General features: G+C 33.0%; 1 protein-coding gene and 1 long non-coding RNA gene across 9 annotated transcripts in view; one reads left to right on the top strand and one right to left on the bottom strand.

Annotated features, from left to right (window-relative positions):
• Window positions 1-25,406, bottom strand: part of LOC118192095 (cell adhesion molecule Dscam1-like) — a 1,228,438-nt gene that overhangs the window by 423,306 nt on the left and 779,726 nt on the right. For all 5 annotated transcript variants that reach the window (XM_085823258.1, XM_085823260.1, XM_085823262.1 and 2 more), the window contains exon 13: window positions 17,996-18,144. In XM_085823258.1, coding sequence (XP_085679384.1) covers window positions 17,996-18,144 — 149 coding nt within the window. The remainder of the gene's footprint in view (window positions 1-17,995; window positions 18,145-25,406) is intronic.
• The window catches only part of LOC146995306 (uncharacterized), a 170,746-nt gene that overhangs the window by 13,833 nt on the left and 131,507 nt on the right, over window positions 1-25,406 (top strand). The window lies entirely within an intron of this gene.

Raw genomic sequence — 25,406 nt, 5'->3', positions numbered from 1 at the left:
ATCGAAATGACTTTGCTCAGCTGCAGCCAGCTCAACGTCTTACCCTTAAAACCTCCCTCAAGAGAGCCTGCTATAACCCTGCCCGTTTGGCAGGTTTCCCCATCTCCAATCGGCGACATTATTTGGCGAGATTTTAGAGTTCTTTTTTTTCCGTTCCTTATTTTCCGAGTGACATTTTTTCCGTTCCTTATTTTCCAGGGACATTCTTTCCGTTTCCCTTTTTTCCGGGTGACATTTTTTCCGCACACCGGATTTGGCGATTGGATCCTCTAATCTGGATTTGGCGACAGGGGATGGGTCCCCTAATACCCAGTCGCCTTTTAAAAGGGTGAGTATATAAGGTATTTATTCCGCCTTTTTAGAATGCCTTCGTAGAATAGTGATCAGCAAGCTCGGCGCGTATTCGAGAGGTCCGTGGTTCGAGTGCCGGCGAAGGCATTGCTCATTTATCCTCTCCTCTGCTTTCAAAATACAACCCAATTTCTCTACAAACTTGCGAACACATGATTTGAAAATTTTATCATTTATATACATTTATGCAAGTGTTAGTTCCTGAAATTTTATTCGCATACAGTGATTGTAATAATTCCGACCCTTAATTTCGGAATATGGAAAAGAAAGCATTGCACATTTTTCACGTTTCCTCATTGATATCACCTAATGAAACTGTATAATCAATAATCTTGTACAGACGTCCTCTATCTTACTCTGTAGGGAAAGCATACATCATAGCAAGTAATTTTATTTCCTCCTTAGATCAATATGGATTGTATATAAACTCATGCTTGTAAAATTGAAAGCATATAAAGGAATCAGCAGAAAAGAATGAAACGCTGGCAAATGCATAGCAAGATGGGCACGTATATATAATTAGAAATGCTGAGTGAATGCCTGAGCCAGCTCCCAGCAACATATTTTGAACGGTCATAGGAGATGTATGACTTTTCAGGAACCAGGTAAGTAGTTCATTATCATCATCAGTGAGCCGAAAACTTTTCTTTAGGAACTACTATAATTTGATCAGCATCAAAGGACACTATTTAAGCAAACTAAATATTTTCAACAGCGATGGAATATTGACATTTAGGAAGGAAACGTTTTGTTCCGTTACATTGCTGCTCATACAAGACATAATGCTATGACAGAGACATGAATGTCAGAGAAGAATACTGAAGAGAAGCGGAAAAGTCTAAAATCTGCTGGTGGATAAAAAATGTGACGATACAACAAGATGATAACTGGATGGCAATAGCGAACCATGAAGCGTTTACATAAGTGTTAACATGGCATTGCAGAACTGCTACATGTACGGCATTGTCAATTTCCACGATTCGAACGTATGAGCATTGTTTCGCGGAAGATTCACTTGCATGAGCTATGATAGTTTCAAGCTATGAGGAACAGGAATTTAGGAGCTAAACTTAATGATAAAGGATCAATTAAAATTATGTGTTTTACATTAATTAAACACATAATTTTAATTGATCCTTTATCAAGATTTCTACGCTCCTTAAAAGTCTTCAGGGATTTTGGAGACGATTTTGGTCTTTTAAAGTCCTTAGCTTTGGGCGAAACTTGCAAACGCTCTTTAATTTTCCTCATAAAACATTTCTGCGCCTTTTGTATGAACAACATTCTGAATTCGAAGTAATATTTTGCATTGATTAGGAATTTAAACGGCGTAGCTATTACCAAGCCATCGCCATTTGACCTTGTGAATAACAAGGAACAAATGGCGATCACGGAATGAAATTTTTGGGGTGCTTAATTTGTTGTTGTGACTTCTCTCATTTGTCTACAAGATGATTTCAGATAACTGACAGAATTTATCGGGGGAAAGCGTACAAGATTACATCGGCCGTTGGAAAGAGCCTTGGGCACCGTATAGCTGACAGTACGATTTTGCTCAGTTCCAACCCAGTTCTGAGAGAGAGAACATTAGGGATGTGTCCGAAGATCTCCCAGCCCTCTTCCCTTCCACGAAACTATACGAGAAGACTTTCAACTCACCGTATATTTAGAGTGCCTCCATGCCGCAAAGACACTATACATTTACAAACATCCATGCCTTGTCCGGAATTCAAGCCCCCGCCCTCCGGTACGATAGTCAAAGTCACTAAACACTATCCCGTTTGGGAATAGTGGTTGTGATCCTCTTGTGTGAAGTTTTTTTTTAGTTTAAATTAAGTTACTTTGGTTAAATCAATATATTATTTGAATAAATGTCATTCTAGAAATTTAATATTTAGCTCTCAATGCGTTTGAATTACAAGCTGTGATCAATAGAAATTTCTGGCAGATACCAGCTTTTAGATTTTAGGCAGAAAATAAGAACTAATTTGAATTTTTCTTGGCTTTAGTTTTCAATTTATATTTTGATAAATATGCAGCAAAAATTTAGAAAGGACCAGAAATTAAATTAGAGAAAATTTTGCTAGAGATTAAATTAGAGAAAATTTTGCTAGAGATTAAATTAGAGAAAAAAATTTTGTTAAAAAAATTCTTTCTCCCCCAGCTCAGAAGGGCTATTGATCGTTTTGGCAATTTGTGTTGAAATGTCGGTTCACTTTTCAAACTGTTGCCACCAAATATTACAGTCCTGTATTATATTTATACAAATTAAATAATGAAGAATCTGCATAAATGCATATATGTTTCTCCTATTGTGATAAAACGATGGTACCTAGAGCCATCCAATAACATACGTATTTTGAATAACATAAGTTTCCACCCGAATATAGGCATCTGGAAGCCCAAATTTGCAATTTGTTTTATTATTGATTTCATACTTTGTAACACTTCTTAATGAATGTTTGATTCACAAACTCAACGATTTCAAAGCGAGCAATGGCAATACTGTAAGCAGAAAAAAAAAAAAAAAAAATAAATAAATACCTTCAGCACACGAGACGGTGTATCAAAAATTCGAAAGATATGCTCATTTAAATATTATTGTGCGATATTGCTCTTGAACTGAATTTTATGCTTTAAGTGCGAAGAACATGGCATTTAATAAATAAAAGTAACCCACAAAACTTTAAAAAACTTCCTTTAGGCGTAATGTAAAATCTGAAAGCTTCCAGATTTGTTTTTTAATTGCAGCCCATCAGCTACTTTTAGACCGTGCATCTGTTCTGCGTGCAATTTGAGTTCGAAATCAGTTCAATAAAGAAAAATACTATAAGGAAAACTATAGATACTATAAAAATACTATAATAAATAAAGAAGAATTAATAATTTTTTTCTGCAAACCTATTACTGTTTCAGTAAGAAAGACACTAATATAACAGCTGTTCGCACCTTATTTAAATTTTGATTTTGTTCTCTGCAAGAGGGCGCCTGCGAGCACCGAACTATACCTGTTGTACGAACTTGTTCTTCTCACGGCCAATAAACGCAATAACGAACGTCCATGTCTACTTTCCATCCACTATACAACGGCAACATACTTTTGCCAAAATAATTATAATTCATATATGAAGAGAAATTGTTACGCTGTTTTACTAACCGACCAACCATCCTGTTGAAGTAATTCGAAACTACTTTCGAATTTTTTTTTAAAGAAATATAGTAGTTCAAACGGCACTGTAAAAATAACTGGTCAGGCTTGGAATTATACTGAAAATGTCACCGAGAACCAAAGGGTATGCGAAAAAATATTATTATGCTATTAAAGTCATCGTTCTATTCATGAACCTGTACTTTTTTCTTGCCGAGATGTAAACAGGATAATTTCCAGTTTCGGAGCGAGGAGTTTTCAAATGGCTTTCCCGGAGATAACTTTTCCCTATTGCTGTTGAGGCAATAATAGTGAAAGTCACCACATATCCTATTTCTCGATGCAGACCTAAGGAAATGGAAATTTTGATAAACAGGAAATATACGTGTGTAAATGTGTATGTGTATGTGCATATGCACGTATTCCTTTTTTTTTTTTTTTCGAAATGTAAATGGATCGAATGTTGTTTCCAGTCTTCCAAATATAGTAGTAATATAATTTTTAGCCTTTTCCATCTAATAAATAACCTTCATTAACTAAATAATCTTCACATTTCGAGACACAGCTTTCAGGATATTTTAATACGGAATTTCTTCCCTCCACTTGATAATAAAAGGAACATTGGTTGATCTGACTCCTGCTTTTGAATGAAATAGCATGGGACAGCATTTAGTATAAAAATATATTTTATATCACACACAGAAACGATTCGTACTGAGAGCAATGTATAGCAGTCCTTCTCCTCCCAAAGGCACCCACCCGCCAAAGGGACTCTGAGGCGAGACAGAAGTTGTGACGTAAAACCTAACACGTGATGTGCTGCTGATTGGCTGATGAGGCGCATCTCTCGCTCGCATTAATGAAGTGCTACAATATTATTATTTTAAAGAGAATATTCCTCATGTAGCTGATTAAAATAACTACCATGCACTGCGATTTAGATGATCTAGAGATGATTAGAATTCAGATTCAGGTGACATATTTAATAAATGAAATAAAGGTCTGTAAGAATTATAGCACGTATATAAACACTGTTTATTTACAAACATAAAAATTCGTTTCTCTCTCTCTTTCTGGAAAATAGGGAATATTAGGACTTCTTTATTGAAAAACACCTGCCATATCTCAGAAAGTTAACCATTATGAGTTTTCTACCATCTGCATCATGCAATGCTGTATTTTATATTAAAACTGGTAGTGGATCAGATTTGAAATATATCACATTTGTATTTCATGCATGCGGAATTTATTCGGATAATTGGATTTTAAGAGTTGGAATCATTAAAAATGATCTTGACTTCATTCTTTGATGTAGGATCATCAGAATGATCTCACAAAAATTCATTCTTTGACAAAGGTTCTGTAATCGGTCGGTTCCACCAGCGGCCGAGTAGTTTTACGAGCCAGTTTTCGTAAGACAGTCCTCCTCGAATGCATCTTTCCTCTTATGTAGATAGCCCCTATGCCTTTGCCATATTCCACTAATCTAATCTTACTTAACCTGCAATCGGTCACATGGACAAGGTCTTGTAGTCTCCCGTAAGGCTGTTTAGGGAGGGTGTTAACTCGATTATATCTGATGAGAGAATACTTGGAAACAGGTATCCCAATTTTCCAACTTATTCATCCAGATTTGAACTTGATTTAGGATATGTGGGATGCCTCATACCTCCAAACTGCCGGACGCCAAATACATTCTAGGCTGCTTCATAACCAAAAATTGCGCTCTGACAAAAGTGGCGTGCAATACAAAAGACTTGACAGCTTACTACTTTCTAAGAAATCAAGTTGGGACACCATATTAAAACCAAATTTGTTATAAAATAGAGAAATTAATTTTTTGTTATTTTAAAATACATATATATCTGACTTTAAATTCAACATTTTGAGATTAATCAGCTAACATGTATTTTTTGTTAACCAATGTTTTTCACGTATTCTTTTTAATCAATTTAAATAAGTTTAATTCCTGTCAGTATAATTTAACTTTGCAATGCATTTCATAATATGATCTGAGTCCCCAAGAGTCATTAAAAACATTTAGCATTTATTTCCTTATATTATAAAGGAGCTTGACACTACCATCGTACATTTCTGGAATAAATTAGTTCGTTCTTTCTCTATGCACCTTCGATAGTAAGTTTCTATTCGTCACTGTGGAAGATTGACATTTATCATTGTAATGCCTAAATTTGGAGACTAGAGGATCTCGCTTGTGATTAATGAGACTATAATTAAGTCATCAGCTTACAAACTTTTTTCCCAATATACGAAAGGAGACGAACAATATTAATGCAACTGTTCTAAAATATTTAAACTTATTGAATGTTTAGAAAACTATTGGATATTTAAATACAAGTGGGAACTGCACTGAGTATTGATTATAGATAATACAGAAGCTTAGTCAATAAAAATAGATTTTCACGTTGTATTTACTGGAAGATTGAATAATGATGCCACATTATCAGAAAAATTGTTACAGGTAAGCTTCCCAGCTGCTGTCAGGAGAAAAAGTTCAAAAAACCATAAAAATGTCAAATAATATTAATAAACCTCTTGAAATGTGAAAAATTAGACAGGATGAGAAATGATAAATGAATTTTCAATAGCAACCTTTTTTGCACTAATAGCTTTTTTCCCTCTTTAACAATGACGGTACTCGAAGCAAATATCGATCTGACTATTTAGGAAGCGTTCAAGTCGAAATATTTTTTTTTTTCTTACTTCCTTTTTGAGCTTTGTTTAGCAATTTATTGTATCTGAAAGTAAAAGTCATTTCATAGAGCTTCACATACTTTTTTTCATTAATTTACTTCGAAGAACTTAAAAACAAATTGTAGAAGGGAAAAAAGTGAGTTATGAACAAATGGGACAAGACTAAAATTTAACTGTAACTGTTCACGTGTCCGTGAAAGCGTAAGTCCGTGATTGCCCACCTCTAAGAAGCTAAATGTTTGTTTGTTATACAAATCTTGAATAATCTGGTGAATGCTTATTGCATTTGATTGAAAGTGCTCTAGAGGAGATGAATGTAAACTTAATAAGGAAAATTAATATTAAAAATACCCAAGATACCTCGGTAAACAACAAGCCTTAGCAACATTAATCTGATTATCAGTTCTTAAAATTCGTCTCATATATTATCGCTCTGAACTACTTACAGACACTTAATATGAATTCAGATTTTATGAAACATATATTAGAAAACGCATTTTTAGTCTTAAAACACCAAACGGTCGAAATATAACATTTGAAAAAATTGTACTGTTGTTATTGTACTATTAATTTCGTTTTGGCATTTTAATTGGAATCTCGGTTCACTTTTCAAAATGTTGCCACCAAATATTAGAGCCCTCTATTAAATTTTAAGAAATTAAATAATGAAGACTCTGCATAAATGTATGTTTGTTTCTTGTATTGTGATAAAACAACGGTACCTAGAGCCATCAAATTATGAAACGTATGCTTCTAACCGAATATGGGCATCTAAAAATATGCTCATTTTACAATTATTTTGCGATATTGCTGTTGAACTGAGTTTTATGGTTTAACTGTGAAGAGCATGATATTTAATAAATAAAGGTAACACACAAAACGTTAAAAAGCGCCTATGACCGTAATCTAAAGTCTGAAAACTTTTTTTTATTTATTTTGCATTCAACATTTATTCATAATCTTCGCCTTTCCGTTTACTCACCAGAAATGTAAATCAGTTAGAAGAGCATTTAAACTCAGGTTTTCGGATTATAACACAGAGCGTGGTACCGCCTCTCGAGTGTACGTTACTGGGTTTCACCAGCTTTGATGAGATTGCAGTTATTCGTTTTGGGCTATAGATGCCGTCATTTAAATTGTTACGCCGTAGAGAAGTTATAAGTCAACTTATTTTTAATTAAATTGTGTAGTCTTTGACTGCTAGGTTAAGGTTAATTAGAACTTTACTGTCAATGTAAGTTACATTTCCCTAAATAGTGATTGATCTTGTCCAGAACGAGCAGCACATTTTATGTTGAAGTTCTTATTTAAAGAAAAGGTTATTTTAAACTCCTGAAGTCTCTGAAGTTAAAGCCATACATCACTCCAAGTCTGTTAGGAGTTTGACACTAGTTTATATCAAAGAAATTCAAAGTGTAAACATTATTTGTATATCTAGTCTATTTGGCAAAGCACGTGGCATTTATTTACATAAGGAAATTATACTTTTTGGGAGGTCGACACTGATATATAAGATATATTTGATTATATCAAAGTGTAGAACTACCAATAGTAAATTTAATTTAGAATTGTATATGCATTTATTAAGTAGTTTTCAACTAAAACAAAAATACGTACGATGTTTATCCCTCTGATACAATCTTCAGCATTTCAGTAAGTTTCACAAATCCACAGAAAACATTGTTTTTGTATTAAACAGAAGTTTTTCACAATCTCCAGACTTATTTTTCTGATGTAAACAACTTCTATGGAATGTAGCTTTTACATCGCATAGCATTCGATATTTCCCATTAAATGCAAGCAATATCCTTTTCACCAGGACTGAAGAGCTTCGAAAATACCATACTCGACTTTTTTATAAGGCACACGATAAATAAGCAACAGTTTGCTGCTGGAGCGGTGTTTTCTTCCGAGACAAGAGGGGTGGAGGAAGGATCTGAAAGAAAGTAACAGAAGATCTATCGACTTGTTTTGGTAAGTGATGCTTTTGTGACTTGAATGGCTTCTTTGAAAAGATGCGCATGTATCGAATATTTCTTACTGAAGAAAGAAATAAATGTCCTGATTTTCTTTATTTTGTTAGTCGAAGAATTCTTCGAATAATAAGGGCTCAGTATTGCTGCAACATATGCTTTATGCAATAGGTATGTTATTTTAATAACCGTTAATAGATTTGTAGCTTTATTAACGCACACGATATATGACTTTACCATTCGTGTAATTTACATAACCATTCGTGTTTCGATGGTAAGAAATATATTTTTAAAAATACGCATCATCTCTGTGATGTAGAACAACTACAAAAAGTCTGCTACTATTAAGTCAACGTAATAGGTAAACAACTTATAATGCATTTTCTCCCTCCTTCCAGCATGCCTTCAAGGTGTAATGATTAGCACACTCGGTGTGTATTCGAAAGATCCAGGTTCGAGTCCCGGCGATAGCATTGCTTATTTTTCACTTCACCCGTATATAAATAAAAGCTAAATAACTCTACAAACTATTTTTCTAGCTAGCGAATTTTGTATACAGATAAATACTAAGTTAAAATTTAAATATATTTTGGTTAGAAGAAAACATTATTATGCAAAATAATTAGGGCAGCTTACAAAATAACAGTAAAGTTTAGAAGATCATTATAGAGAGACCATATTAACTTGCAATCTAATTGTTCTCTGCTACCATAGGGGCATATCTCAAAAGTAGTTGTTATAATTGAATTAAGTCCAGTTTCTGTCTGCAACTGAATTAGCAGAGTCTAAGATATAACGGAGACGGCGAATTTCCACTTAAACCAATTAAGCTTAATAATCAGTAACTGAAGTCAAGTCATTTTTAGAGAAATATTATGGAATTCACTTTTAGGAAAATTTCGCTAAAGAAAAACAGTCATTGAGTAAATAATGAAGACGATATTTGGTATGTTGTATCTAATAGTTCAATTATTTGCATGATTTTCCTGAAGATTTGGTTGACATCGTCAGAAAACATAATAATCCAGTGCTGAAACCATAGGTAAAAAAGGTAGGAATTTTTCTGTTCAATTCAAACTGATCAATATTACGTAAGTAAAGTGTGCATAACGATGAAAGTACTTATTTACGCCTTGTTAAAGTAATCTAAGTAAAATTTAAAACAATTACGACATTCTACGAAAATTTGATATTTTCTACAGTAGAAAGTGGAGATTTATGTAAATTGATTCCATATACCTGATAATAGTTTAAAAATTAAAAAGCTTAAACTAAGCTAGGCTAAGTTTCAGCTATATAAACTCTAAGTTTATATGGTAACTCAAAAATTGTATAACTGTAAAATTTTATGCTATAAAGCATATATAGTTTTTCCAAGTAGCTAAATTTATTCGCTTTAATTCCCCCCCCCCGTGATAAAAAGTAAACCGTACTTATTTTAAGTATAAAATCTAATTTTAGCTTGCTTTCAAAAAATGCATCCGAAGTAAATTAATCATAATTGAACAAAAAATAATTATGCAATATTTTATGTTGTTACCATTGTTACCTAAAAGTTATCTAATGAACTATACGAGTTTCAATTGCAGGCAAATATACCCGTACCCGAAAGTAAATGGCTTATATATCTAAATTCTTTCCGAATTTTGCATTTTATATAAATAACTTTAGTGAAATTATCTGTGAAAATGTACTATTTTTTATGTAATGAAACATAATGAAACATGAACTGCTAGACAGAGAAGAAGCTCTGTCAAAAAAAAAAAAAAAAAAAAAAAAAAAAAAAAAAGCTGCAGGGTCTATTTAACATTGAGGTAAACGGTTATCTCGCTGAATTGACGAGATATCGCCAAGTTGGCGATGGTTTTCGCAAATATCTTTTATCGCCAAATTTGGCGAGAAAGTCGTCAAACTCTTTTTTAGACAAGACCAGACATTTAGGTCTGGTTTCTGTATATATAATTGGTACTGTAATTGAATAACTGTAATTAATTCCAATATGTAATTGTAACGGTATACAGCCCTTATGCGTAATTTTAATCGTATATGCCTTGCAGTAATTTCGAAGAATGGAAAGTACTAGAGATTTCTCGGCAGCCGGGAAGAATATATAAGACCGGCGAGAGCATCATTTCTTTCTCAGTTGTTAGTTCAGTACTGACTTTGGAGTTTTGAGGTATCTGTGAGAGTTTTATCTTTTAGATGCCTATTTTTGTATTGAGCTGCGATGCATTTTTTTGTATTGAGTTGTATTCAACGTTCCTAGTATTTTGAAGTGTAACTACTGGGTTGGGCTCTGTGATACGTAGAAGATATGTACACCTTGCATACACACAGGAAAAAAAAAAAAAAAAAATTGAGGCAGTTCTGTATCTTCCGTTCTGCTGGACCAGTTGTCGAAATTTAACTAGAATTTTCCATGTCTCGAAAGCGCGACTTAAGGTTATATATTAAATTTATATATAGCATTATTCTAACATAGGTACTTTGACACAAAATCTGACTTTTTCTGAAATAACTTACTAATTTCTTTCCATACTAATTTTGTCGCTTATAACAAATACGCCAAATTTCTTAACGCGACAACATGTAAATTCATAAATATCTTAAGAAATTTTGAATAAAAAAACCTTTTTTTTTTTTTTTTTTTTTTTTTTTTTTTTTGCAGGTATGCTTAGAATTACATCTACTTTAAGATGATGGCAAAAGTTTTATAGCTTATAATTCAAACGTTTTTCGAAAAATTTATAGAAATTATTTTAAAATACAAATTTTAAAAATGGGTCATAAAAAATGGGCTAATTTTATTTGGAATGAACCTAAATTTTGAAATGTCAAAGGAAGAATCAAATAAATTTAATAAAATAGAGATATTAGTGAAAATATACATGTAGAGACGTTAAGTATTTTTTGGAAGCATGCAAGATGAAAAATTAGCAACGTCTTCGCCGGGAATCGAACCGCGGACCTCTCAATTACACGCTGAGTGTGCCGACCACTACACCACGAAGGCTCGATAAAAAGGCGGGAGAAATACCTTATATACCAAATTCAATTAATATGGAAGGCCTAAAATTTTAAGAGTTAATTTTTTAGAAACTACTTGTGCGATTTTTACAAAAATCAGGCCTTTGGCATAATGAGTCGTAGAAACAAAAAATGGAAAAAAAAAAAAAAAAAAAAAAAATTGGTATGTTATTTCAGAAAAAGTCCGATTTTGTGTCAAAATACCTACTTTAAAGTAATGATATATATAAATCTAATATATAAAGTCATTCAAGCTTTCAAGACATGGAAAACGCAAGTTAAATTTCGACAATCGGTTCAGTCAAACGGGAGATATCAAACTGACCATTTTTTGTTTTTGGTGCAAGGTGTATAAATTCTTTTATGGAAAGCTGCAGGACTTTAAATTGTTTCTTTTGAGAAAACAAATTTTATCAAACTCTCAGCGGCTCTGTGTGCTTTCAATCCGTTACGAATCTGTATATGCACGCAATAACGTGTATTTGGCAAAAGAGGTTAGAACTGAAAACAACTAGTTCCAGATGATTTTGATCTTCTTTGGAAATGGTCATATTTGAAAACGTTACAATCAGTGATTGTGATTATCAATTTGGTTAATGAATTTCCCTATTAAAGGTCCTCGCAGATTGAAGAAAAGCACTTTAGAAGAAGTGTTTTTCTATTTGCTAAAATTCTTGTAACTAACGAAGTAATTACGAAGAGGAATATCAAACTATGCTGCAAAATATTACCCCCCCCCAAAAAAAAAAATACTTGATTTTTTGAAAGAAATTAATAACATTTTAAAATGAGAAAAACAGATAATGTACAAAGCAAAAAAAATTACAAATTTCTTATAATATTAATTTTATTTAGTAACTTGAAAATGACTTTGCTTTTCAATCCTGCGACATTTGACTAATTGATTTTGCACCTGAGTTAATTATTATACTTCTTGAAACAGTTTGAACTTCATACAGTAAATCATTCTCATTAGTTTAGTAAATTATGACTTAATTGTTTTAAATAGCTTTCATTATCTGGATCTTCAGTTAAGGAAACTCGGGAATTCTAGACATCATTTTTTTTATCAGTTCTTTAGACTATTTTAAAAGCAGAAGCAATATCATACAAAGATACCATTTTACCTGTGAACTAGAAGCCTTTAAATCCGAATCGATGTACTTATCTGTATACTAACTTAGCTGTACGACTTAATCTTTTATTAGGATTAAGTTAATTATTTGTTTGTTATTTTATAGAATTTGCTGTAACTCTTATAGTATAATGTTTTATGTTTCTTCACGCGTTCATCAGTAACTATAAAGAACATTTTCTTACTTAGTTCAGCTACACATTTTGTCAAAGTACTGTCATAGTAGTCATTAAATAATGTTGAGATTAAAGCTGAAACTATTTGGCAAATCTGAGATCCCAAAGATTATGATTTACTAGATGTATCAGAAACAGCAAGAAAACTATAAATAATTGTTAATGACATATTTCGGTTTGATGGGCGCCATTTAACGCTAATTTATTATACTTTGCGAGTTAGACAGATAGGAAATGACACAGAATAGTGTAATCGGGACAAGAACGTGAAAATTAATCATATAAAAGTCGCCATATAAATCTATTTGGCTAATTATTCCTCGCTGAAAAAAAAAAAAAAGATAATATTTCAGGAAATAGATAGTTACCTCCCGTCTTTAATAATAAATAAAATCTGAAAGCTTTCAGATTTTATAATTACGCCCAAAGGGGCATTTTTTTAACGTTTTGTGTGCTACCTTTATTTATTAAATATCATGTTCTTCGCACTTAAAACACAAAATTCAGTTCAACAGCAATATTGAAAAATAATTTTAAAATGAGCATATCTTTAAAAATTCCGATACACAGTCTCACGCGCTGGAGATAAAAATGCTTTTTCCTTAGTGTTGCCATTGCTCGCTTTGAAATTGTTGAGTTTGTTAATGAAAACTTCGTTAAATTTTTACAAACTATGAAATAGATAATAAAACAAATTCCAAGTTTGGGCTTTCAGATGTCCATATTTGGGTGGAAAAGTACGTTATTCAAAATTCGATGGCTCTGGGTACCGTTGTTTTATCACAGTGCGAGAAACATACATTCATGTAGATTCTTCATTATTTAGTTTATTTAAATATAATGTAGAGATCGAATATTTGGTGTCAACATTTTGAAAAGAGAATCGACATTTATAGTGAACCAACGCAAAATGGCAAAACGAAATTAATAACACTTCTGGGGAAGTTTCTCCTTTAGACAAATAATTTTGTTCTTATAATATTTCCACTTTTATACTTCATAGATTTATTTTAACGGAATTTTGGGATAAAAAGGAATTTTCGATGTTTTAACAGTTACTTTAATATCAGTTTGATACCTCGATAATTTTAAGGAGAAGTCGTTGTAGGATATAATATTGTTACGAAATGCCCAGTTGCGGAAAGATAGGTTCCCCGCAAAGCGGATTTAGGGTTGCCAGAAAATGGTAAAGAAAGACAGGGTTGCCAGATTTGGCGCGAAATAGCCCACTTATCAACAAAATCGGCGATATGCCATAGACGGAGCGAGAGCATTTTTAGAACGAATTTTTACCGTTTTCTCCAGAATGTTCTCGAAGACAGGTCAAAAGCTGTAAATACCCTGCCTGTTCGCGGAGTAGCAGTTTACTATGAAGAGCATCTTGAATGTGTTGAGTTCTGCAGCAGTGCTTTGAGCTCAGAGGTTAGCTTGAGAGCGATTAACCGAGTAGGTAGTTGCACTTTAATGCTGCACGGGGAAGCTGTCTTCGCCGCTATAACCTGAAGGCTGTGTTGCTGACTGTTGCTGGCTGTGTTGCTGACTGAATGTTTATAGTAGTTTTTCGAAGGCTGTAAGCATGTCTTTGGAACTTTCCTGTGTAATACTGACGAATAAATTTTGTTTTGAATCTTCATAAAGTGTTGTCATCAATCACTCCAAACCATGAACCATAAAACGCAAAAATATAATTAACAATACCGATATTTATTTACATTCTTAGGAACGTTAGTAACCGAACTAATCGGTATAGTGGTTAGCGATACTAACTGCTTTATTATTATTATATATATTAACTGCCCGGCTCAAATCCCAGGCGATATATCGCGAGGCACGTGCTTACCTGGGGACATATAAAATGCACACCAAGTCCAGTCCTTTCTAGAAAGAAATAGGAAACCGAAGCCGTCCCCCTCCGTATTCTCCCCCAAATGTGGGACGAAGAAAGGGAAAGCTCTAATGTCACCAAAAAGATGCCCAAGGCCCGTGCAAACAACAGACGCAATCCTGGGTTCCTGGGACAATAAAATTCGTGGATCTTTCTGTTGTTACTTTCAAACATGTGAGATAAGTCCCCAAAAGAATGCTAGTAAGTATGTTAATATACATAAATTATTATGAAGATTAAAATATGCTCATATCTTTGTTACCAACAGACAGACAAAATAATAGCCTTCGAGTGGTTGATTACTCTGTAGGTTTCCTTTATGTTAATTAACTAATTATTTTACGATGTAACGTCGTATATTCTTAGCTATCATAAAATGTACGCGACGTTGATGAATTTAAAGTACCTTTAAAGTACCACACAGTCAGTAGAAAGGTGTACAGAAAGTTTTATTAGCTCAAACAATGTTTAACAATCGGCACCAACTCGTGTTTACAAAAGCCAATACATTTGGCTTAATCAAATAGTAATGAATAACTTAAAAATTGGTGACGTTAACTATAGTCTAAGGCTTAACAGGTTAGCTTATCACGCAAGCTGGCTCTGATTCGAAGTCGGCGTAAACAAGTCTAATAGCAAAAATAATTCATCGCCGCAGAATTATAATCGGGAGAGAGAATCAAAGTTAGCAATGTGGTCTTCAGGCAGGCAGAACACGTTCTGATTTCACCCTCCCAAACCATCGTTTAAATACTTCCTTCACTTCTACGTAATTTGAATATCGTGCGTGCTGGAAATTTGCATTCTGGCCGGAAAAGGATATGAGAACTGAAAGGAAAGCTATTTTAATTTAAAATAGCCAGTAAGAAAATTAAACGATACTCTGCAATCATTTAGAGCTTTACTGTCACTTCTGCCTTCCGTTGCCACGCCGGAATGCAAATTAGCTCACGTGTATTTAAGATGAGGTTCTTAGATTGTAAGACAGAGCGTGTTTTGTCGTTCTCTAGGCTACTGTACTAGTTGGGTAGCTGAGATAAGATTTGTACTCATCGGCTTTATAATTGTTGATATTCAATCTCCACGCCTGTTAGATTCGTGAGCCAGCTTCGCGTTAAATTGCTCTGTGTAGCCTTAGGCTACTAGATTACTTGAATTTAAACTTTTACATTTGACTGTTACTTTCAATTACGTCGTTACAAGCGGCTGGCTGATTTCGTAAGCTCCCGGTGTGCCTCAGCTTTTATTTTAGACTCAGCAATAGTTCTCTTAACGTCTACACTTAACGTCTAAGAGTTTGGACATTAATTGGAGATTGAAACACTTAGCAAACTTTATAACTGCTTTGCTTATTGCGAACGAGAAATCTAAATATCGATAAATTCAACTTAAGAGTTTTTATACTGAATATCCGAGAATTCCGCAAAATAAATAGCCATCAACCAGGGATTAGAGTCTCTTAATCATTATAAGATGGATATAAATCGCAGGGAATAACAGGAAAAGAACCAGAAATGCGATTTAAATAGTATAGAAGTGCTCGTTATGAAATCACGGATGGATAAGAAACATTGGATTCAAATAATGCCTTTACCGTGTGTTCCTAACTGCTAAGGCAGTAAGTAAAATTCCTCCTTGAGGGGAACTTTTTTCTTTTCCATTAAGCAGTAAAAAGTTTTCTCTAAGATTCGAAGATATCCCTCGTTTTAAACGAAACATATTCTAAGCGAAATCTAAGAAAAAAAAAAAAAAAAAAAAAAAGACTGCGAAGTAAAATCTTCTTCTGTCTGTATTTGTGCATATATCTATAATTCTTATTTTAAATTTCTTCTAAAGAAGAGAAAGGTTAATAAAAATTCCAGAGAACATTCTATACGGAAAGGTTATATTTTTAAAGTTTTTCTTCGGATTTCTCTATATCGAATATTAATTTAAGACCTTCCTCAAATTCTGTTTCAGAATAAATGTATTTCTAAATTTTTTTCTTTCATTTTATTTGAAATTCCCTTTCATATATTTTCAATCTTCTAAGGTAAGTTCTGATGTAATGTTAGTTTTCGTTCAATACCAAAAGAATCAGAAACCTTTAGGATCATGTAAAACTACATAAAAATTTTGACGAGTAGGGACATCTGTATTCCTTTTCAAGTACCATATTCAGACTTTTGATATTAAAAATATTTAATACATTGAAGGAAATATTTCGAATGGATAGTAATTGATATGCAAAACAGAAGTTCTGGAATATAAGTTTTACTTTTATGAAGTTTCGTATAAAATTGAATTCAAATGTTTTCCTTATTGTTTACCTTAAGTTCTGAAAAAAGGTTTAATTGCCAGCCTTATGGCGAAATACTCAATTAATGACATAATTTATCTAAATTTGAGAGCACATTTTCAAGAATTCAAAAGTATGAAAGCTGATAAACTGATATTTGAGTTATTACAAAAAATATTTATATATTTTACTTCTGAATGTAATATTTAATTAATATATGTGAAATAATATACATATATATGAAAAAAAAAGAATATTTATGGAAACTTCATGAAGATTTTGATAAAGCACGACATACCCACAGAATTAATAAATGTACAGGGTGTTCATAAAGACCCGGACCCATTTTGATGTTTAATAACTCATAAATGAAGATATAAACAAACTTATAGCATTTATTGATGGAATAACTTATATATTTTCCTTTTCCAGTCTAAATATCTGTACTTTCCTAAATATCGTCTGCTTATTAATTGCATTTTTCTCTCTTTTGTTTTTGGCATTTTTCTGGCATTGTTAATCGCCATAATATGCGCATATGGGGATCTGAAAGCCCCATGAATACTGTGAGGCACAAAGGGATTCCCTAAAGGTTAATGTGGGGTGTGGACTAATGCACGAGCGAGTCATTGAACCTCTTTTTTTTTACAGAAAAGACGGTCTCCTCAGTCGTATACTTAGACATGTTGGAAAACTTCGTATTTCCACAACTAGAAGAGCTTCAGCCACATGTCTTTTTGCAACAAGATGGTGCACCACCTCATTGGGGACCAATCGTAGTTCTTTGAATGACCATTTTACAGGAAGATGTATTGGGCGAGGAGATCCAATTCCTTGGCCACCTAGATCACCTGATATAACGCCGCTGGACTTTTTCCTTTGTGGATTTGTAAAGAACAACGTTTACAGGAGAAGAGTGTCGAACATTGATGACTTAAAATCCAGAATTACAACAGCAATAGCCTCTGTGGATGCTGACATGCTTGCGGGTACCTGTCGTGGAATTGAATATCGACTTGATATTCTCCGTGCGACGAAGGGGGCACACTTTAAAAAGCAAAGTTCATTGACAAGGGTCATGAAACTTTTTAAGTTTATCTAACGAATTATGTTATTAATTTAATCTATCTTTATTATTTTATGAGATATTAAACATCAAAATGGGTCCGGGACTTTATAAATACCCTGTATTATCGAATCTGCATTCCAGAAAACTTCAGTATATGATCAGACAACATATCCTGCACTACATATATGTTGAAGATGATATGAACATATTATAGAGAGATAAACTAAATCTTGCTTACCTTGCACTATAAGCTGAATACTTTTCTCCTCTCTTCCATAGTCATTGCTTGCTTCACAGGAAAATAATCCAGAATCAGATCGAAGAACTGAAGGAATGGAAAGTTGCGATTTCAGACCAGTCGAATGAACGTGCTCCCGTAGCACATACCTATGAAAAAAATTAAGTCATTCTTTGAAATCAGCGCTAAGGGATACTTATTGGAAATAACGATTTTTTAGTGATAAATATAGAAACAGAATTTTTTGTAAATACTTAAATGTTTTAAATACAGACATATACTAGTGCGACAGATCTACTAATTATTAATCCACAAATAATTTCTGAACGTCCTGACACTCACAAAATTATGAATACCCTTTTGTATAATTTCCAAAGACCTGCTCAATCACCCACATCGAGCTCATAAACAATGTTAAAGTGTATTAGATCAATTTATTAAATCCTTTCTAACATACTTTGGGCATCTTAATCTCCTAAATACCGTCGCCAGAATGCTTAAAATCATATCACAGTATATCCCTCGTAGAATATACGAGCTGCAATGCTTATTTGCAGCGTTCTAGTAGATTAACACACTTACCACCTCCCAGGAATACTCGCAAGCTATAGTATCAAATCAAAGATCACTATTGGACATTAAAAGATATTAATGAGAAATAATGTAGGTGTTAGACCCAGAGTTTTTCATTTATTTTTAATTCATTTAATATTACTTAAATAGATTTGAAAGCATGCAAGGGAATGAGAAATAATCCTTAATATAAATTATTACAGAGGAAAATTTTGTTTTTATTTTTAAAATTGAATTAAGAACATTAAAAAAAATTGAGTTATTACTTTGAAAACTATTATTACTTTGAGTCTCGAGCAGCCAGCCACATAAAAGAGTTACTATAAAGAAGAAAAAATAATGCAATGATTTTAATGAGCCCAGGGTAGTGTAATTTCATAAAAATATTTAATATCCCTAATTAGGCATCTCATGATATAAATACAGTTTTATTTAAAACAATCAGATTAAACTGTAGAGAAATTATTTTTAATACTGTGTTTATTGCTTTTCAATCATTGGCTGTGCTACTCAGTAATACATTGGTTTGGTTTATTTGATTATGTCAAACCACTGGAGGGCTATCTGCCTAAGGTGCGGAATGCCTTCATCGAAAAATTTCCAAGGAAAACTGGCTTGTATACACGTTACACACGGGGAAAACCACGAAAACACCATGCAGCCAGCCCGTTCGCAGGATTCGAACCTCGGACCGAACTATCAGTGTTCAGCAACACTCTGCCGCTGATGGGCACTCAGTAACAGAAGAATTAAATTGGAAAGTTAATTATCTTACGCTTTACTGAATGGCAACACGCTGATGCTCGGCATTTGGCTGATTCTTGGCATTCTATTTGAGGCAACGGCAACACATTGCTTTCAAATAGCCGAATTTATGGTTTAAAATGAGATATAAGTATCTTACATTTTCCAAATGGCAACTGCAGGAAGCTCTGGAGACATCTCTTTTTTTTTTTTGAAAAAACTTTGCCACTTCTCCCTTTCAAAATCGCTGAGTTTAGTAAACAAAAATTCATTAAATTTATATAAAATGTGAAATAAATCAAAAATAAATTCGGAATTCAAACTTTGGACTTCGAAGTACTCGCGCTCGGTACTATATGTATTAAAAGTTCTGTGACATTAACAGCTGCCGTCGTATTTTTACAATGCATACACATTCTCTATTACTTAATTGTTTTTAAATAATACATGGTGATAACTCTTGGTGACAACAATTTGGAAAGTAATTCGGATGCAAAAGTGATAAGAACCAAAAGTGAATTTCGAGACTAATAACACACCTGTTGCTAATAAACCGTTAAATAGCTGCCACAGATTTGAGAAGTTATCTTTCTGTAACACGCATAAATGAATTATAGACTCATAGTGAACCCTTTAATAGAACTTCTATAGAAAAAGTTTTTATTTATTTATTTATGTTTTTTATTTTATTTATTTATTTTTTTCCTCCCGTGAAAGCTAACTAGAGTTTAGCCACGGGATAATAAACATAAATGAATAGTTTAGATATATTGAAATGTTGCACGCTTTTTTAATTTTCATCTGTAATTTAAAAAGCAAATTTCAGATCTTTCTTTATCAACACATCCAGTATGGTTGTCAGTTATAAAATGTTGTGAAAATTAATAAATATATTTAGTAGTTTGCTGTAAAAATTATGTTAGCGATAGCTGATGTGTTATTAAAAGACAACATGACCTCTGTTAATTTAAAATTTGTTGTCATGAGAAGGTTCACGCTATGAGAAATTTCAACAAACATAAAGTTTGTTACGAATTTGGTATTTAAAAAGCTAATGTTAGTTCAATTATAAATTAAATTGTTTTATTTCCCGCCTACGCCTTGTCTGAAAGACCCAGCTCAGAAAGCTGCCGAAATCATAGTAGGGTCGGAGAATAACATCAGAGTACCAGCTATTCTCCAGCCCAGACGCTCTTCGGTCGAGACCTTCGTCTGCCTTGTGACCGCCTGTTTGATCGCCATACGGATGCGCCTTCATCGCCTGAGGAACACATCCAAGAGGTCCAAGCCCGTTTTGAAGTGATGCACCGTTCCGCACAAAAGCGAGTGAACTTGGCGGAGAAAGTGAAGTCCAGATACAACACGAGAGCTACCGGACATAGATCCAACAAAGGAGACAAAGTGCGGTTGTGGAACCCGATTCGACGAAAAGGAGTCAGGCCTGAATTACAATCACCTTGGGATGGTCCGCACACAGTCCTAAACAGGCTGAATGACGTCGTGGTTCGGATCCGTGAGCCTTCGAACTCTTACAACAGATTAGCTCATTACTATGGCCATAGTATGTAATGTAAATAATTGTAAATAGTATAACAACATGGTCCTTTTGGTTTTTAAATGTGTATTTGATTTGATTTGTATTTAGTATTTGATTTGAATTTAGTATTTGATTTGTATTTGATAGCATTTGATTTGTTTTATTTATTGCATTTATTGTTCATGTTGTTTATTATTGTAATGTAATGCTTATTAATTAATAATGTAATGCTTATTATGTTAAAGAGATGTTAAAGGGCGAGAATGCTTAATTTAATTGTTGAAAAATGCACTTTCAATTAGAGAAAAAAATTATTTCGTAATATTCAATCGATTATTATTAAATGAGACTTTTTATTAACTAATGGACTGTAGGAAAATCTACTTTTTAAATAGTTTTGTATAGGAAATATGCAAAACCAAAAGTCCAATTATCTACAATTTATGCTTGGAAAATCTATTTTATAGGAGTAGTTTTTCGTGCACTTGAAAAACATGTTAAAATGAAAAATGAAAGCTTGCTCCAAAACGAGTTAAATCTTTATTTCATGTGTAAGAGGTCCATCAGATTTAAATTTCTATTCTACCAAGCCTTAACCTTTTGCGACACAGTGTGTCCGGTCTGGACACACTTAAAAATGTAATTCTGTACGCACAGAAAAATTGAATGAAAAAAGATTAATAGGTTACTATAGGTTACTCTGAACCTTCTTTATTTATAGTAGATGGCAGCTCAACACAAACCATATATTTTAGCCATGTTTAGTTTTTTAAGACCCTCGTTTTTTAAAGAAATCTTCCAAATTTTTTTAGGGTATAAAAGGAATTGTTTGAAAAGAAATTTCGATGCTATTTTTTGGCTGTATGCTAATCTCCTTATTCTAAATTAGTTTTAAATTTTTACCTTAACATCTTGCCTAAAATCAAACGGCGAACCCTAGGTGTGCTCAGACCGGGCTCACCGATAATCTAGAACAAGTGAGAGTCTGTATTCTTTGTTTCTCCGCATCTCATCGGTCAGTTCATTGACAACAATGCTCGTTTCAGCGCTCTTTTCGAAGCTTTATTTAATCAGTGTGCCCAAAGAACTAAACGATAAGTGCTATCTTCACAATATTTTACTTGTGTACTCCTCTAGGCCTAATTAGACTGCCTACTATTTTTTTTTTTTTTTCAACAAAACTCCAACTTTAAAAGGTAGCGTGCCGGAAAGAGTTAAAAAAAAGTTCTCTTTTGTCAGTGAAGAGGTTCTTTGTACTGACTGGAAAAACTCTCATTAAAAACGCAAAATATGTAGCAGCTGTTTTCTAACAGCTGTACATATTTCTGTTTTGTAAAAATTTTAATCATTTTAAACTGTCAGAAACTGAACCAATAGGGAAGATTAATGCTTGGAAAATCACTGTGTTGATATAAGAAAGAGTTTCACACAGGATTGTTCACACAGGATATAATAAGAAATTTCTGGGTTTTATATGTTCTTGTTGTATTAGATAGAGCTCGTGGGGATTGCAGTAATGTCCATTTTAGAACTGACTTATCAAAGATTTCAGTTCGTTTGTTTCTACCTGCTAATGATTATTTCTAATTCCTGAATATTCATATTTTAGCTACAGTTCGTGTGAATCTAAAAGAATGAGACGAACATTTTCCATCACAAGTCAAATGACCTGTGATGGAAAAAGTTCAAATCTTTTCCCACAAATGTTGCCTTGTTTACGAACACATAACATATTTTGGTGAAAAAAGTTATTATTTGTTTGAATCTTGAGAGATAAAGAAGAGTTTAAAAGAAGAAAATTGTTTGTACTACAGTCAAGTAATGATGCAATTTGATTCGATTACTCCTTCCAGGTGAATACCGTGCAGGTGGACAATTAGATTATGCTTCTATATCAGCTATCAATTAGACTATGTACTGTTCGATAGAATATATTTCTGTTAATTTCGTTGGCTTTCTTTTGAGTATAGAATTAAAAAGAAATTGAATTGTCACATTTCTATATTTCCATTCTACGACTCACTATGCCTAGATATTAAATTTTGTAATTTTTACTGAGAAATTTAAGTTTTATATTGGCGCATGTTTTCACTTTGCTCTAAGAATAACTCAGTTGGCAAACTTATTAGTTTATGGCAAGCTATTTTCCTTTCCATTTTTACAACGTGCACGAGCGGAAAAAAGTCACTTCGTTCCAACTTTCAAATAATTTTAACAAAGTGCGTAAACCATGTTTGATGTTATTACCGCTTTCAACAAACATGTCAAATTTCAAAACTCGCCAATATATAAATTCAAATATATCTCCGGAAATGTTGAATAAAGAACTATAATCTTTTGTAGGTATGCTTAGAAGTACATCTACCTTTAATATGATGGTAAAAAGTTTAATGATTATGATCCAAATTGTTCTTCTGAAAAATTCACAAAAATTATTTAAAAATACAAATTTTAGAAATAAATCATAAAAAAATGGGGGGGGGGGAATTTTATTTGGAATGAACCTAAATTTCGAAATGTGAAAGGAAGAATCAAATACGTTTAAGGGGAAAAAAAGAGATATTAATAAATGCACAGCAAATTCAATTGACATGGAGAAGCTAAAATTTTCAGAGCTAATTTTTTAAAAACTATTCTTGTGATTTTTACAAAACTTGTCACTTTGGCACAATCCACAATTTGAGTCGTAGAATTAAAATATGGGAAAAGATTGGCATGTCATTTCAGAAAAATTTATTAAAATTATTTGAAAGAATGAAAGGTCACTTTTTTTCCGCTCATGGACAATGACGAAAAAGGAAAAGAAAATAGGTTGCTGTAAATTAAAAAGTTTTCCAAATGGCTTTCTTGGTGCAAACTGAAAAAAATATAAATTTTTAAATTTCTTACCAAAAATTTCCAAATTTAATATCTAGGCATAATTTAAGTCGTAGAATCGAAATATGAAAAAAACGGCATGTTATTTCAGTAAAAATCCAATTTTGTGTCGAAATTCCTGTATTAGAACAATGCTATATATAAATCTAATAAATATCCTAAGTGGCGCTTTCGAGACATGAAGAACGAAAGTTGAATTTCGACAATCGGTCCAGTAGAACGGGAGATATAAAACTGTCCCTTTTTTTTGTGTGTATGTGAGAGTGTGCAAGGTGTGCATAACAGTTATAAAACAACACGGCTAACGAATAGAGACCTTCAGGAATCAAAAGCGAGACATTCCTTACAAAGTTTACAAGACAAGCACGAATGGAGTGTGTTCTCTATTCTGAATGATAAAAAAGAGAATAAAGCAATGAAATGGTGCATGGAAGAAAGGGAAACAATACGTATCGATTTTTAATTGGGAAGATGACTGTACGAAGAATATCGAAGTCTAACAGAAACTAATAAACTGCTTTTTCATAGATGGAGAAATTACGAAGGTTCCACATATCTAAATATATTATTAAAGACATTAAGAAAAGAGTCGTTATTAAAATTCTAAAATAAAGCGAAGCTTTTTTACAGTGCACGGATTAAAGAAAACAAGACGAAAATTATTGCCAGCCATTTCCAAACGTTTATGACCCGCGGACTTCCATCTCTTTCTTATACTTACCCCCCCCCCCAAGCATGTACTCAAGTTGGAATATTAATGCTTCGAGCCAGTTCTTTCTTCGCTTAAATGCCGCTGGGTGCAGAAATAGGATGAGTAATTATCTTTGTAATGAGAAGAAAGGAAAAAAATTAGAAATTCAAATCTGAATACTTTAGGCAATACTTTTAGCGAATTACACTTTTATATGACTAAGATCAACGTGCAAGTATTACTTCAAATGTATCTCGTTTCTTCTTACTAGTTGTAGTTACAGGATTTGTCGTTCTTTAGAAATTTTCTATCTTCGGGCAAATTTTTCCATCGTGATTTTGCGTCTTGTTTTGTTCTAGCAAAAGACATTTCGCATTTTATGTTTATTAAATGCTACCATGTTCATTTTGATAAATACATAGCCTTAAGAATCAATAAGTGCAACTTTCCTTCGTAGATTTAAAAAAAAATGGCTCAAGAGTCTTAAACATGTTTTATATTGCTTTCCAAAAAGACTAAAATTTAAGGTTAAAATGAATAAAGATATTTATAAATAACTTTCTCTATTTTGTTGCTATTGTCGTTACAAATATTTTGTTATCACAAATATTGATGTTTTCTCCATGTATTTTATAGAAGAGTAATATATGGAGAGCCTCAAGGAGCTTGGACCTCTACTTCCTCCCTAATTTTCCGGGAGAGCACGCCGGGAGGGGGATCCGTGGGTCTCCCACCCCTCTCCCTTAACATCAAACCACATGAGAGCACTTTCGGCTCGCAATATTTTACCCGCATGCCGAGTACCCGCATGCATCAATACTCTATACATTTACAACATCCATGCCTTTTCGAAACCTGCCCTCCGTTACCGCAGTAGGTTAACCACTACACCGTCTGGGCGGCCACTATTTGAAATACCTTGTGTTAGGGAAATAAATGTAAATAATTAAAAATAATTAAAATGCGAAAATAAATATGGAAATAATATT

Source organism: Stegodyphus dumicola, chromosome 9, assembly GCF_044657685.1.
Source record: "Stegodyphus dumicola isolate Sdum_Otavi_A_Nest chromosome 9, ASM4465768v1".
NCBI lineage: Eukaryota > Metazoa > Arthropoda > Arachnida > Araneae > Eresidae > Stegodyphus > Stegodyphus dumicola.
This window is presented reverse-complemented; position numbering and strand designations above follow the sequence as displayed.